General features: G+C 42.0%; 1 protein-coding gene across 7 annotated transcripts; it reads right to left on the bottom strand.

Moving 5' to 3' along the window:
- Window positions 1–688: 688 nt before the first annotated feature.
- CLTA (clathrin light chain A) lies at window positions 689–15,716 on the bottom strand. Of its 7 annotated transcripts, XM_072155202.1 has the most exons (8): window positions 15,365–15,716; window positions 12,904–12,930; window positions 12,276–12,304; window positions 9,729–9,846; window positions 8,403–8,514; window positions 6,794–6,847; window positions 3,043–3,078; window positions 689–1,159 (listed from the first exon to the last, which is right to left on the bottom strand). In XM_072155202.1, exons 1-8 carry the CDS (start codon window positions 15,528–15,530, stop codon window positions 988–990), a joined length of 714 nt encoding a protein of 237 aa, XP_072011303.1. In that variant the 5' UTR covers window positions 15,531–15,716; the 3' UTR covers window positions 689–987. The 7 variants fall into 7 exon arrangements, with proteins under 7 accessions (XP_072011303.1, XP_072011330.1, XP_072011319.1 ...); XM_072155229.1 differs by lacking the exon at window positions 6,794–6,847; XM_072155218.1 differs by lacking the exon at window positions 3,043–3,078 and having other exon boundaries at window positions 15,365–15,714.
- Between the last annotated feature and the right edge of the window lie 492 nt (window positions 15,717–16,208).

Here is a 16,208-nt window from a genome sequence, read left to right as displayed (position 1 = left end):
AAATCTACTTTCGATAAGCATTTCCATTACAATATAATTGTGTCTTATAACACCCTGACAGAATCCTCTGTGTAGTTTTAGAGGTTGCCCTTTGGTTTGGATGCATTTCAAAAAGCATGTGACTTGTTTGTGCTGCAGACTGCTCAGCTCTCAGCCCCCACCTTTGTGTTCCTCTACAGCTCCTCCCTCTCCCACTGATGTCAACTCACCAGGCTGTGCGCTCTTTAAAGGAGCAGGAGGGAGGAGCTGTACATGAGCACAAAGGTGGGGGCTGAGAGCTGAGCAGTCTGCAGCACAGACAAGTCACATGTTTTCTTTTTAAATGCATCCAAACCAAACCCCAACCACTGGGACTAAACAGAGGATTCTGTCAGGGTACAAGGTAAGTTATAACACACAATTATATTGTAATGCAAATGCTTAGAGAAACCAGAAAGGCATACATGCAATACAGCTGTAACTGCCTTCTGTAAACTGTCTTTAGTGAAAATGAGGTCCCTGCTGACAGGTTCCCTTTACCACTCTCCTACCCAGAACAATCAGAGTGCCACCTCTGGCACCTGTGCCAAAGGATCAACACCACAGATAAATGGTATTTAACTGTATTATATTCTTAGTTGTACAATATTTATCAATTCCTACAAAAGAATCATTGTCAGTGGACAGAAGACATAGACTGAAATAATCATAAAGATTCAACCATATATAGACCTTTAATATCACTATTACACTTCTGCACAAATCCAACAACAATCTGTATTACACTGAAGCACACTGAGACAATGATCAGATGTGGGGTTTCCTCCCAAAATGTATTTTCTAAGTACAAGGGAAAAACAGGAGCAATTACATACAATGATCGATATCAAATACACATGGAGGTTTGGTCCCAAAAAGGAGGAAATGTAAAATTTAACCCATTTTTGCAAACATAGCTTCTCTGAGATTAAAATATTGGAAGTGTCATATTTTTGTTGTGCTTTTCTCTCAGTGCACCAGTGGCGCCTGCTTGAGTGATATCAGGACCGAGCGCATACGGGAAACATCTTTTGCTTGCTTGCTAGACTTGGGATTAAAGTCACAAAGACGAGCCACTCTTTCCCACTCTGTTCCCGGGGCCGTTTCTTCAGCATCGCTTACAAAGGCTTCTTCAGCAGCCCTGAAAGGCAGTAAATTCACCAATTAGAAAAATATTTACTTTGCCCTGTGGTTACGGGCATTCAATTACTCAGTTTCCTATTCCTTAAACTCAACCAAAGAAAATGCATTCAACATGGTTTCAAGATATAGATCTAGATTGGATCTTCACATACCAGCGTTTGTTATTACCTTGTGTTATCAGATATGTCAATGTGGAACCAAACAAAATTTAGAGGAAGGAAAAAAATAAATGATAAAACTGTAATATACTGGAAAATAATGATTGATATCAAAAGAAATTGCAGGGAATGTATCTTAATGTTTGCAACTTGTTAAAAACATAAAATAAACAGTATTCAATTCACAAATCCTCTGACGCTCCTGTTCTGCAGCTTATTCAGTGGCCGCTGGTATAGTCTTCCAGGTCATAAATCAGAAGGCAGGAAATGCCAGGACAAGGAATAAATTGGTGACCCATCCATATCTACAATGGGCCAGGGTCCAACCTGGTGTATAGGGATTCCCAGGAGATTTGAGTCACATTAGAATACATGGCAATAAAAAGTAGTGTTTGGGAAAGCGTGTCACTATGATGCATGGATTCCAGACCACTGTGCTTTGTCTGTGGAATCCAGACAGAATATATTCAGTCTTTCACAGACTTAAATTGGGGTAAATTGAAAAAGAATGCGTCTTCAATAACAGTTACAATAAACCGTACGCACTCCCCCCAACGCCACCACTGTGCCTTTGTTGAAAAGGTGTCCTGGCTTAAATCTGCCTCCTCCAGCCACTAAAATAATTCCCCAAATGTTTTCTGCCTTTGTCTATGTTGGCTCCGCCCATGGTCGCTTGGCCCCGCCTGTCGCAGGGTGCGAGAAATGGTGAGTAGATCTGTTAATCAAAAGGAGAAGTAGTTGACTACAGAGAAAACATGACTCTTCTCCTCAGAAATTGACTCAGAAAAAAGTAGAGCTTCAGTGTCAGATCATTTTAGGTGATAAGGTGTAAGACTTTTAACCATTTACCAGCAGATATTACTGGTGCTAAATGTGAGAATTGTTTGGCTGGAAGAAATGTGATCTGAGGACAGGGCTGGATTTGTCAAGTAACGAGCCTACATACATTCTTGCCACAACTAACCAGGTGGTAAAGACTACTGGGCGACTGGTAAGTTTTAGAACAGGAGCAGGGATTGATGTAAAGTTTTTTTTATGTTTTTAACCAAATTGTGTGCGACTCTACCAGGCAACGCTTTTCAACCCAGCTCAGATTATTTATTTAATGATATAGCAAAAACTGCATTCAATTACATAGGATCTGTGCTGTAAGGAGTTGGCTGCAGCGTTTCCTGCATTACTCAATGGCTATTTCCTGCTGTATGAATACTTCATACCATGTTAAAGCATATTTCAAATCAGGACAGCACACTAATATGGAAACAAGACAAGTGAAGCAGCTGCTGAACACACGAAGCCTGCAACGTAATGAGTCAGACTAAGCCTTTATATACTGCTACTACACCTAATGCATGTATTAGACAAGCTATACTACTTTCATCAGTTAACCAAGCATCACCCAAATCTAGGCACAAAAGATAATAAATCTATCAAGAAATGCTACAGGTTTTGAAGGCCTTGCTGAAGAATGACATTAGAGTCTACTTTCTCCATTATGTTCTACAGATCTCCAGAAGCAGCCAAACCATGGGAGGATAAACAGGTGCAACATGTAGATAAAGCACAAAAAAAAAAAAAAAACAAGGAGGAGGGACTTCCAGGGAAAGATGTGGTGACATTAGGACATATGGTGGGTGTACACCACTGCAGACAGGTCACTACGACACTAGCACTAACCATGGGACGGACAGGTTAAGGGGGCAGTGAGAAGAGTTTACTTAACTGTTCTAGGCTGTAGCAAGGATGGTTTATGTTTGTGCTTATAGGTGAAGAGAAGAAATAAAAACAAGAAAAAGTTTAAGTCAGATACAGAAGATGAACATGAAGGTAATGCTGATGACAAGCAGGACATGTAACTAGGACACTGCTGGCATGCTGGCAAACCCACGTTACCATCATTGACAGCTAGAGAGCTAATACTAGTATATTCAGAGGCATGGGGGAAAGGACATTGTCGAGAAGGGAAGATCAAGGGGAGAACTAAATGAGAGTGTTTAATGCTATTCACGAGAGCACACGGTTCTGCAGCAGCACAACAATTAACGTGTATGATGCAGCTGAACACCCACACATAACAGAAGAATACATGGGAGACTTCTCCATTGTGTGCAGCCTGGATCAAAGCTCACAACCATCGCAAAGTAGATTGTGTAGGTTGATACAGCAGAGCAGTGACAAGGCAGGGGCTTATACAACACAGCTAAACAGATCTTAAAGGGAAACCTAAACACGTAACATGTTCATAGGCATTAGGTTTAGGGGCCCAAACCTAGTGACCCTACAGTCCTATTCATCCCTGCATGTGGGTTAAAGGAAACCTACCATCATATGGTAGATCTGATGCAAGATTCCTATACAGTGTACCAGCACCTTGTAAATATCTTATCTTATATATATACGGTATGCAAATCTTTTCTAGAGGCTATTGGGACGTGGAGTAGCAGGAGCTTCTTGCCGCAATAGCTGCCCGCACTCGTCTGCGGAGCCAGAGTTCAGCGCATGCACAGTAGCTCCAGCTTCACAGAAGACAAAATAAATCCTCCCTCATATAATCCTGTTACCTTGGACAATTATTGTGATGATAGAATAAGGAGCCAGTTATAATTCTAGTATTAGGGCTATTATAAGTATTGCTTATATTTCTTTGACACAATGAAATACATGTATTTAGGCATCTTCAAAGGATTTACTCTTTATAATCTCAGTAAAAAATAAATAAATAAGAATACAGAAAGCCTGGATAAATAAAAGGCTTGATTTAACACATTGTGGTTCAGTGAGATAAAATAGCATAAAGAGTGCAGTCAATGAAGTCAATGCATCTGTAATGTGAGCTACGGCTCCTATATATACATACAGTACAGCAAAAAAGGCCTCCATTAGCTGATCCACTATACATTTCATTATATACAAGACTCATTTGGGCAAATGATTGTTTATTTTTTGAAGTTGTCGAGAGAACTGAACAGAATATGGTAAAAAAGAAAGCAGAACACCACTTTCCATGAAAAATGTCTACAGCCAGGCATGGCACAGTTACCCTCCAAAAAGTTACATAACGCCTCCAAAATACACATGCTCCAGAATACTGGTGCACACCTAATGATAACAGATGTCCTTGGGTCCTCAAGCATATGTGTAATAGGCAACTGAGCTAATACATTGTACTTCTTACTAAACACCAAAAACAAAAGAGCTTAGAAAAATAATAATTTATACTTTATTCAAAATAACACATATTGTACATGTAAACAACTTTCAAAAGGGATTCCTGTAAGTCAGAATATAAGGGGAACAAGATATGTCCTTGTGGAAATGGGACAAACACAGAGTACCTATGACCCCCCTACACATGCCTCAAAAAATATATGCCAAAAAGACATATCAATTATGTATTATGTCCGAAAGTAGGACTTCTTTTGGGAAAAGTAGACCTATGTGCAATTAGACAGTACAAACAAAAAAGGTCAAAAAAGCAGGCCACACTTACCCAAAGGCATAATACAAAAGGCACAGAGGCAATCAGAGGGAGGGCCAACAGGAACACCCCGACGCGCGTTTCGCACTGATGCTTCGTCAGGAGGCATGTGTAGGGGGGTCATAGGTACTCTGTTTGTCCCATTTCCACCTGGACATATCTTGTTCCCCTTATATTCCGACTTTCAGGAATCCCTTTTGAAAGTTGTTTACATGTACAATATGTGTTATTTTGAATAAAATATAAATTATTATTTTTCTAAGCTCTTTTGTTTTTGGTGTTTGTTGGTTCTGGATTTTGGAGGGCGGTTGAGACTGCATATGGGGCCTTTTTTGGTTTTTCATACTTCTTACTAAACACTAAAAAGTACACACAATTATTTAAAGGGGATGGTCATTGCTTTACTAAAATGCTTATGTGCATTTACTGTCTTGAACATGATCCCTGAATATTCCTTGAACAGTCCTTTATTTACAGCCATGATCTCTGCGGAATAGGTGGAGCATCACCGGTTTCCTTCCATCCTTCTCTGGCCCAGGCTTACAGGATGTAGATGAAGGGATGAGCAAAGCAAGGTCTGAACACTCTCACTCATCTCCTGTGCCTCCCTCCTTGTGAAGTGCTGACCAAAAAGGTACTGTATGAACAGTACTGAATGAAGAGGGAGACACAGGAGATGTACAAGAGTGTTTGGACCTCCAATTCGCCCCAGTCCGATTTCTGCCCGTGTTTGCGTCCCTAGCAGTCATTTTAAATTGTCATCGGTGTGTGAGAAGAGCTCACCCGCAGATGACTCGCCGAATACAAAGGCCTTGGGCTACTTGCACATCTCAGTAAGGCTTCTTGCACATGAAGGTGCAAGGCCGTGGTCAGTGTGTAATCCATTACCAAGACTTGTCTGCAAAACCGGGACGTGTGTCATCAGTATATCACTCGCTTATGCGCATCCGCCTTACATACATATTTGCCATACATATATTTGGGTTCCCATAAACTTCTGGGTCTACAACCTGCACACCATGGAAAACACATCCAAGTTCTAGGATTAATTGAACTTAAAGTGACAGTGTGCCACCAGATAAATTAAAAAAAAACAAATAGCAAAACAACCTGTGTACATGTTACCCAAATCACAGTCCCTGCAACTAGTGGGTCAGGGCCTATACTTGATACCTTCTCCTCCTATGTGAGACAGTAGACTGAAACAGCTTCACTAAAAAAACTGAGCAAACTTGCAGTGTGCACCAAAAAAAAAAAAAAAAAAACAAAACAAAAAAAAAACACGCGTTCGCCACAAATTTGTACCGGTGCAGGGGCTTTACATCTTAAGTAAATCTGGGCCTGTATTGACACCTATAAAAAAGTAGCACAGTTCCTCCTGTCAGACTTGGCCTGTTAAATGCGGCACACAGCCCGACTAAGCACCGGAACGGCCATTTCAGTGCAGTATTTTGTGTTGTGTTGGGTATAGTGTAGCGTGCACCACAAATGTGTCTCGGACACTTCTCAAATACATGTACAAGCAGTTGTATGTGCAAAGTCCGCCAGAAAACTGGCGCAGGGGCCTTAATAAATCTGGGACTGTCAAAACATTTGAATAGTTTATGATGATCTCTGTTGAAACTTTTGGTGGTGCGGGCACTATATTTTTGTTTTTTCCAAGTGTACCCATCATTAAATTAACTATCCATAGTAGCGCAGTTCTGCAGGTGAGATGGAGTTACCTACAGTACCTTGCACGAAATATATTTTTCAGCTTGGTTCACAGCCACACTGCTGCCATCCTATGTGTGGTCATACCTGTGGCCAGATAGAATAACGAGGGACCCCACAATAAGATATCAGATTATATAATAAAAGTCCATATTTATTCATTTACCCTATCTGATATATACAATACATGCCCCAATTTACCCACCTATAACAAAAGCACAAGGACAATAAGACAAAAAAGAAAGAACATCCATAAAGTAGAAGTAGTAATTTAGTAACATACACATAACCAATCACGTCAGCGAAGGGTTGTTTGTAGAAAGCTTCATCTGCCACCCTACAGGCAGCAAGAAGTCCAAAGAGAAGGCAAGCAGGCAAAGAAGAAAAGAGGGAGAAAGCAGTGAGAAGTGGAGTGTTAAATAAGCATGGAGAATAACAGGAGATAAGAAGAGCCCCACACCAGAACACAAAGTGGTCAATTCACATTCAAAGATAAAGAGAGAAGGCAACAAAACTATTAATAGAGGGTTTTACACACAAAACATATACCTTGATTAAATATTATACGCCAATGTATTATTACATTTACACCATGCATAGGTACAAAATGCCCCTTAGGCTGCATTCACACACATGTATGGGGGACGTATATACAGCTGTCATATATACGGTCGATATGCGTCCCCCATACACTTCTATGGGCTCACGGCATGGTACGGGAGCGGTACGGTGCAGCACACATGCGGGACATGTCCTAGCTTTACCCGTGTTACAACGCCGTGCATCTCTATGGAGTCAACCCTCCTCCTCCTCTGCATAGCACCAGACATATGTACGCCCGGCTACAGCCCAGTGGCCATACGTTTGTGTAAATGCAGCCCAAGAACGGCGAGCCCCACTTTGCACCTCCTTAGTTTGTCTAGTTTGATGCACCGCAATATTACATTTTCTAGTGCACGGGCCATTTCCTGTAAAGCCACACCTCCTTTTACTGAGGACACTCCCCTTTTTCAGACGAGTTCTAAAACAACCTAAAAATGGTCTAGAACTTTCAATATATGCGACACACATCATTTCAGGTGGGAATTACACCAGTATTTTGGTGTAGACAGATTAATACATCTCCCCCTATATGTCTGAGGGCAGGATCTGCATGCTTCTCACTTTAATTCCCATGGTAACACCAAGGCCAAAGTGGCAAGTCTTTGATTAGACAATGTATAGCAAAAGAGCAATGAAAAGACGGTAGCACTAAATACTAGACTGCATAACTCATGGGGATCCCAGTGAAAAAGAATAATAAATTCAAGACAACCCTCTTGATACCCCTTCAATAAGTATATTTTAAGGAAATGCTTGCATTCTGCATGAAATAACTAATGTGGATTATAATAAACTATTTCCTAAGAGTTTTCAAAAAGGGGTTTCTGCTCCAAAAGTTAAATGTGGGCATTTACCAGGGCTTAAACTCTGGGTTTCTGCCATAGAATAATCACATATCCTGGATCCCTGATGTGCATCCTTTAAAATACTAGGCTCCTTGAGGCGCTCGGGTGACATAGCCTGAAACCCAGGCAAATTTGCACAACTTTTATAACTCTATATTTCAATTGCAAGATTTAGAATTCTAATAAAAGAAGATTGTTACATAGTTCCACTTAAAGGGCATCTACAATCACTTTCCTCAGTGGTGGCGCAGCCAGAGAATAGAAAACTAATTGATCTCCCATTCTTATATTTGATGGGTGATTTATACAGCAAAGAAACTGTCTAAGGTCAGCAAAACTGTTACTACTGTATTTTGCACAAGTTATTACCATCTAATGAATGAAGCATAAGCTCAACAATTATAAACAGGTATAATGCTATAAAAGTGTTGTAGAAGACGTTACCGGTTATTTGCTTTAGTCTTTTGTAACAGTTCATCCTGCCTGGTGTACCATTCTTCTAGCTCTTTTCCAGCCTTTTCTTTCCATTCAGTCTCCTGTTTTCTTGAGTTGGCATCTGTGAACAAGGTAGAAAATACTCAATATAAAGAAGAAAGTAAAGGATAAATAAAAGATACTTGCTTTCATCAGTAAAGGGGTTTGGCCACTCTTTTTCAAGTGGCCCATGTCCCTTTATTGCCTTGTGGAAAGTCCCTGAATGTTCATCAAGTGATTCAGTACTCCATGTGCAGACCCTCCATGCTTATTTCTTTACATATATAATCTGTACTGAATAGAAAGAATGACTCATCCTGCCCCCCCCCCCCGCCCCCCACCCCCCCATGTGTATGCAGGGGGTAGCAAGCTGATGACAGGGAAAGGCTGCAGCTTTCAAGTCACTGATAGATAGATATACATGCAGAGCTGTGTATCTTTTGAATATTTTGTTTTTGTATTTCCCTGCATACCAGGGATTTGCACACAGAGCACATTGCTATATCTATATTTTTATATAATATGCGTGTCCCTCTAGTAGGGTTATAGAGTGCCTTCTTTTGTAAATTCATACAGGCATAGAAATGTCCAAGAAATGTAATTATTTTTTATCCACAGGAGAGTGGATTCTGTCTTCAGTCACCTGAATTATTATTGACCCGTTAATTAGAAAAAGGAAGTTTATTCACCCAGTGTCAGTTGTACAATACAACATTTCAGCTCCGCCATGGAGCCATTATCAAGTGTTCATGGGTGAATAAACTTCTCACAATAAAACTTTTTCACAATTGGAGTGCAGCTTCTGTGGACAGTTTGCTTCTCAGAGTTTTCTCAGATATGGCTCTCTCTTTATTTCTATGGTACTTCCTGCTGACTAAGAACTGGTTCCACCATGATATCTGTCATATTGCCAGAAAGAAATCCTCTATACACTGGGCTATTCTTCCCCAATTCTTCTGTAATGCAAGTGTGAAAATAAAGACTAATGCATTTGTTTAAAAGTAGCATGACTGGCACAAGAGCAAAAAAATGCCAATTTTCAACTTTTTCATGCCCTGCACACAAGACATATCAAGCCAAGTGTTAACAGAACGTGTCAAGCATTGAGCCACTGAAGTGGAGCTGTGGAGATGTAAGCCCCGGACAACCACCGTACTAGAAAACTATCTGTATAGATCAGTCACCAGCCTCATTGACACCGTTATTTTCTGGAGAGAAGAAGATAATCACTATATTATCTAGTATTGAGCCTTCCCAGGAGTTTGTAGAACTTTTGAGAAACTGATAGACTCTCACCAAGCATTTCTAAACGACTCCTTTGTTCCTCCCTCCACTTGCGGATGCTCTCTGGTTCTGCCTGTAGACGATCGGCTTGGGAAATTGCTGCATAGCTGTCTGTTGGGCCATTAGACTCCTGATCAATAGAAGAGTAACGTGTAAGTATACATCTTTATAAGTTAGCCAAAGATACGTCAGAGTAAGACAGACAATTACTCTTTAATATGAAGCTGGTATTGCTAGCCAAAGCTTACATGAAGCATTACAGAGAGGCTCTCAAAATCAAAATAGTACGGTTTCCCCAACAAAATTCACTAATAGGGAAAGGATTTTGGGTGGGGGTCCACCATACGTTTACCCCAATTTCCTGTTTGGACGCTTGTCATAGTTTCACTTATGAGTACAGATAATGGCAACCATGGCAAGTTGCTACGGGCGTTCATTCAGCTGCAATCCAACATGATGTCCGGGGTGCACAGCCAAACCCAAACATCAAGTCCGATCATCACTATTTACGAGGGGACATGAACTTAAAGGAAACCTACCACTTGAAGTGGCAGGTTTCTGATGGAAATACCGGGCACCAGCTCAGGGTAAGCTGGTGCCGGAGCTTATTTTTGTTAGTGTTTTAAACCGCGGTATCGCTGTTTAAAACACTTTATAGCCGGCGCAGGGAGGTACGCGCTCGGCGCTTACCATGCGCGCGGCTCTCCTTCACTTCCTATGTAGCCGCGCGCACGGTAAGCGCCGAGCACATACCTCCCTGCGCCGGCTATAAAGTTTCAAAAGTGTTTTAAACCGCGATACCGCGGTTTAAAACACTAACAAAAATAAGCTCCGCCACCAGCTCACCCTGAGCTGGTGCCCGGTATTTCCATCTGAAACCTGCCACTTCAAGTGGTAGGTTTCCTTTAAAAACGACATTGCACCACCACCAAATAAGACCCCATTGTTGACAAACAATCATTTATGGTAGATCTGGCAAACCAATATGTTAATCAGACTCCCAGGACCACCCACCAGTAGAGAAACTAACTCCTTAGTGACGCAGCCTGAAAATGCTCTAGTGACCGGGCATTTTTAGTGAATTTTTCTTTGCGCCGTTTAAGTGCCATAACTTTTTGCATTCTACCTTAAATTTATTTGCGGGGTTTTTTGGGACACATAGAGCTAGTTAAAAAAGGTAATAAAAATGTTAACACTTTTTTTTCATTTTTATTGTTATTTTGGATTAAAAGTGGTAAAAAGGCTTTTATTGCAATGTATAGTACTTTTTTTTAAATTTTCAAATAAACATTATTAATAAATTGCCTATTTTGTTTAATCCGTTTTGATATATAATATGTATAGTCTCTATGGTGACATTTTCAAATTTTATTTTTTTTTTTTACTTTGTTTTTTCTCTTTTACAAGATTTCCCCTGTAACTAGGGGATGTATAAGAGCCTCAGTTACAGAGGAAAGCCAACAACAGCTGATCAGAGCTGTACTAGGTCTAATTAGACCCAGCAGCTCTGATTAACTCTTTAGACCCCCGCAATCACGTGACCGCCGAGTCTACGGCGGTCGCGCTGGCTCTGCTCCTCTCTGCATCGCCCTCATTCAGTGTGATGCTGTAAGGAGCGGAGAAGGGAGAAGCAGTAACAAACTGCATCTCCCTTCTCCCCAGGGGTCTCCGGGTGCCTCTGACACCCAGAGACCGGGTCCTGTTCCGGTTAGTCAGTGGGCAGTCCGAATACAGCTAATTGACATACTGAGTGCCAAACATAACACCGTAAATTGTGAGGTGGCTAAAGTAAAAACCTAAAACTACTCTGGGATCAGTAGAACGTGGGTACTGATGGTGAAATGTCAAATCAAGGACCTAATCAAAAAAGTGCAGACCTCTTAAAAATCTTAAACATGTGCAATTCTGGTAAGGACAATAATGGTAAATAGCTTTAGAACAAAACGATCTGAAGCAGCACTCCGGTAGTAGTGAAAAATAAAGTGATTTATTCCACCATCAATGCGACGTTTCGCCTTATCAATAAAGGCATTGCTTAATAATGCCTTTATTGATAAGGCGAAACGTCGCATTGATGGTGGAATAAATCACTTTATTTTTCACTACTACCGGAGTGCTGCTTCAGATCGTTTTGTTCTACTGGATGTAGTGGGTCACGTCAGACCCGCTTTGAAGACCTGCACCCAACCTCTGCATGGTGCAGTTCCAACCCCATTTCCTTTGTTGGCAAATAGCTTTATTCACATTGGGTCGCCGGAATAAAAAAAACATGCATGATTATTCAAATGCTATTCAGTGCCAAATTACTTTTTTTCACTGTGAAAAAATGAGCACTGAATAATGGGGGAGGGGTGAAGGCAAAAAACACTAACTATATAGAGGCATTTGCTAAGTGAGAATATATTAAGATTCACTGAGAAGTGTTATTGCTGATAGATTTTCTTGTGAGACAACCATCAGAAGGTCGTACAATGCTAGGCTTATCCTATGCAGTTTGTAGTACCACAGCATCTATCACTGCTTTAATTGCGGAGACTTGTAAGAAAATGTTCCTATTACCTGGTAAAAGTCACCATTCAAAACACCATCTATATAGCAAACAAAAGAATAAAAAAATCATTAGAAATCACCACAAAATACAGCCTGTCACGTTATTGTCATATAAAATGCCATATAATATTTACGCATCTTTCCAATAAACTTACCAATGCCATGCGAGGTGGGATTCTTCATGTCAGATTACTGGATTCACTTACACCTTTCACACTTATGGTGTGAACATTAACTACGTGACTGGACATTGTCCTCAAGATTTTTGTGAGGTTTACTCCATAGCACAAGGGGCTCTATACAATGCGACTACAGGTACATCTTACAGAGCTAAGCCTACAGGTATCTACTACATGGATGGGAAAAGAGGAAGCCAAATAGACCACTCCTTGAGGGAGATTAGAAAAGTTAAACCTCCATACAAAATAATGGAAATCAACCTCATTACAGGCCAAGGCACTGGCTGTGTTTTGGGATTCAACCAGTGGTAACAGCACATAATAGATGCCACATTGATTTCTGGAAACATGTCGGAAAAATAACCAATAAGTCAGGTTTTGGCAGTATAACAGCACTATGTACATAGTCCAAATGGCTCCTCTTACACAAACACATTGTTATATCCTACAATACCAACCTTCATCACCCTCTTCCTCCTCGGATGCTGCAATCAGCAATATTATATATCAGAAATGGCCAAAATATCATAGTACAGAATCATAGAAAAACAGGCCAATATAGGAGGGCTGACCGATGGGAGCAGGCAAAAAAAGAAATTCCATGACTTGTAAAATCTGCTGTATGTGCTTTTTACAATGACCATTTGAACTGTTTTATCCACAGGAATTTCCTCCTTTTCAACTCGCACAGCAAAATACAGTTCCTGTCAAGCAGCGCTCTACAATCCTAGGGATCCCCGGCTGAGACTTTCAGCATTGTTTCGATGTAGGGCCCTAAATTCTTCCAATAAAACGCCCTCTCCTCTAGAACCTGATGCCTTCACCACCACCCTCAAATTACAAGTCTGGTGATATCCATAGATCATATTGAAAAACACAAATATAATAGATTTGGGTGAATGTTTCACCAAAAGACATAGAAATCACTTGTCTAAGCAATGTTACCTTCCTGGTTTGTCACATGGGAAGTGATCGCCTGTGATCCATGATAATAGACATGACAAGCCAGTTAGACAACTTCAGACATCAGTATGATAGTCTCAGTAGTCAAAAGAAACTTCTACAGGGAGGTTGACAATACACGTAGAATAAGGCCCCTTCCACACTAGCGAGTGTGATGCGATGAACTCGCATCACACTCGCAAAGCAAGCTGCCGGGAACGCACGGCCCGAACGCTGCACCGCGGGAGTGAACTCAGCATGTCAGTTCACTCCCGCGGTGCAGCGTTCGGGCCGTGCGTTCCCGGCAGCTTGCGTTGCGAGTGTGATGCGAGTTCATCGCATCACACTCGCTAGTGTGGAAGGGGCCTTAGGCCTTATTCACTAGTCAATGGTTTGCATCAGTATTCTGAAGGCAAAGGAACAGGGGGAAAGTATAGATTGAGGTCTTTTCATTATATCTTCCTATCTACCGATAGTCACCAACACTAACCATTTCACTAATAAAATATATGATGGAATGTTTAACTGAATGATCTATACACCAACATACGGGCCTAAGCTGGTAGATCTAGAATATAGTTTAAAAATGTAGTAAAAAAGGACCAATACACTTGAAGAAAGTGGTGGTTTATCAGCGGCATAGCAAAAACTGAAAGGTGCGGGTAAAACCCATAGAAATAACTTATTTGCTCTGGGGGCAAAACATGCAATGCTGCAGATTTTACAGGCGTTGTAGCAGGCGAGAATCTGACTGCCAGGCCCCCTACCAATCACAAAAAAGGGATCCCTAGCGATCTGGAGAGAATTGGTGTACCATTTTTAATAGTGGGTGGAGCAGCTCTATTAAATAGTATGAGAGTGTCAAATTGCTTCACACTTCGCTCGACTGTCTCTGAATCGCTGAGGGTCTGTTATCATCAGTAAGAGTCCCAGAGGTCGGACCCTCAGTGATGAGCTTGTTATTCCTAAGGCTGCATTCAGACGAACATATGACCGCCGCGATGGAGAGGAGGATGGGTGACCCCTTCCCTCTCCATAGAGATGCATGGTGTACGGGCTGTAACACAGGACATGGGACATGTCCTGTCTTTTTCCCATGTACGGAGCAGTAGGGTGTCAGACATTGCCGTCTATGGGGACGTATGTATGGCCACAAGCTTGCGACTGTACATACGTCCCCCGCGTGAATGTAGCTTTATCCACTGCATAGCAGACGACATGCAAACTTGGTAAAACCCCTTTAAGGCCTTCATATACATTTGGATGAAATTGCAGCTAAACCCCGTGTTATGAGGCTGATGTGCATGCCTCCATCTTATACAAGACATAAGCCACATACATGTCTGTGATAAGGGTGGGAGGATCAGGTGATGCATCAGCAGATTCCCAGCACTTCCTATCAATGTAAAGGCAAGATGATGTACAAACAGGATATCCAGGACAGGGAATAGCCATTTCAGCAATCTCGGGTCACAGAGAAGGTTATTCAGGGTCATTCCACTAGTCTGATCCAGTTATTACCTATAATGTATCTCCTGATCACTATGGAGACTTAACATTAGCAGCTGGATGTCAGTGTAATGAGCAGACATTGCTATGGGTAACAGAAGCCTCCACTGCCATCTCTATGTATTCACCAATGGAAAACATGGGAAATTAGGAAAGACATAGTGAAGGAAGGGAACCTGGGTGTAATCCTCTTACAATGTCACCCAGTGTAACACTCAGTAATCTGCAGCCACTATACAGAGTAATCCAGGTATAACCAGAGGACTGCTGAATTATTAACTCCGTTACAGGGGAAGGAGACATACACCAGTAATGGGTAACTAGATACCCCATCTCCGGGGCTCTATAGAGATATCATACATCAGGATGACCTTCCACCAGTTCTCTGAAAGCAGCCATCATCCCGAGCATCCCCCGAACACACTGACGTCTCAGCACCCCTCCCCCACACACCGTGCCCCCGCTCACCCACTGTCCCGTCGTGCAGGGCGCTGGGCACATCCCCGCTGTCCAGGATGCTGAAGCCTTCATCATTCTCGATGCCGGCGATCTCACTCTCCTGCTGCGCCAGGAAGGCGGCGGCCGGGTCCTCCTCGGCGGACACTCCGTTCCCGAAAGCGTCAAACTCGGACATGATGGCGGATGATGGCTACAGGACACGGAGGAGAAACGAAGCGCGATATTTCCGGCAAAGCCTTCCCGATCACACTCCTGCCACCGGCGATCGCCAGAGGATGGGCACGGAAGTGACGAACCCGGGAAGAGGCGGCAGGAGCGTAACGTCAAGTGTGGCAGGAAGGGACGTCACAGAGCAGGGCTACATACACCAGCTGACTGACGCCCGGATGAGGTGTCTCCGGTCAGGAGGGGTTTACTGTACTGTAAGCAGCAGTACTCCTGACTGCGAGGTCACACCCGGGTGCTGGAAGCATGGACGCGTCTCTACACAACACTATTCCAGCTGATGCTTCTCTTTCACATTGGCGATTTTCCCTCACATCACTGAACTCATTTTGGCTTATGGACACATTCCTGGATTCAGTGATTTGTCACTGATACCTTACTGTACTATTCTTTTCAATGGCCTTTTTCACACTTTCCACCGATCCAATGCTGTCACAAAAAGGTTCTGCTTTTCCTTCTGACCAAAAAAAAGAAGTGTGAAAAACAATGGTTCAGTAAGGTATCAGTGACAAATCACTGAAGCCAGGACGCGAAAACAATCTGTATTCTCAGCCAATAACTGAGGAAAAAAGTTTGTGAAAAAGCCAATAATCTGATGTTACAGCATATGACCCACAAATGTCCTAAA

The sequence above is a fragment of the Engystomops pustulosus genome, chromosome 1 (genome assembly GCF_040894005.1).
Source record: "Engystomops pustulosus chromosome 1, aEngPut4.maternal, whole genome shotgun sequence".
NCBI lineage: Eukaryota > Metazoa > Chordata > Amphibia > Anura > Leptodactylidae > Engystomops > Engystomops pustulosus.
This window is presented reverse-complemented; position numbering and strand designations above follow the sequence as displayed.

What these genes read in the sequence shown, in the direction of transcription:
- CLTA (XM_072155202.1), bottom strand. Translation starts at nt 15,530, where the DNA reads ATGTCCGAGTTTGACGCTTTCGGGAACGGAGTGTCCGCCGAGGAGGAC. An exon ending in GGAGGAAGAGGGTGATGAAG is followed by an intron (nt 12,305 to 12,903) that starts GTTGGTATTGTA and finishes TTTGCTATATAG; the next exon opens with ATGGTGTTTTGAATGGTGAC. An exon ending in CCTTGCTACAGCCTAGAACA is followed by an intron (nt 1,160 to 3,042) that starts GTTAAGTAAACT and finishes ACTGCCTTTCAG; the next exon opens with GGCTGCTGAAGAAGCCTTTG.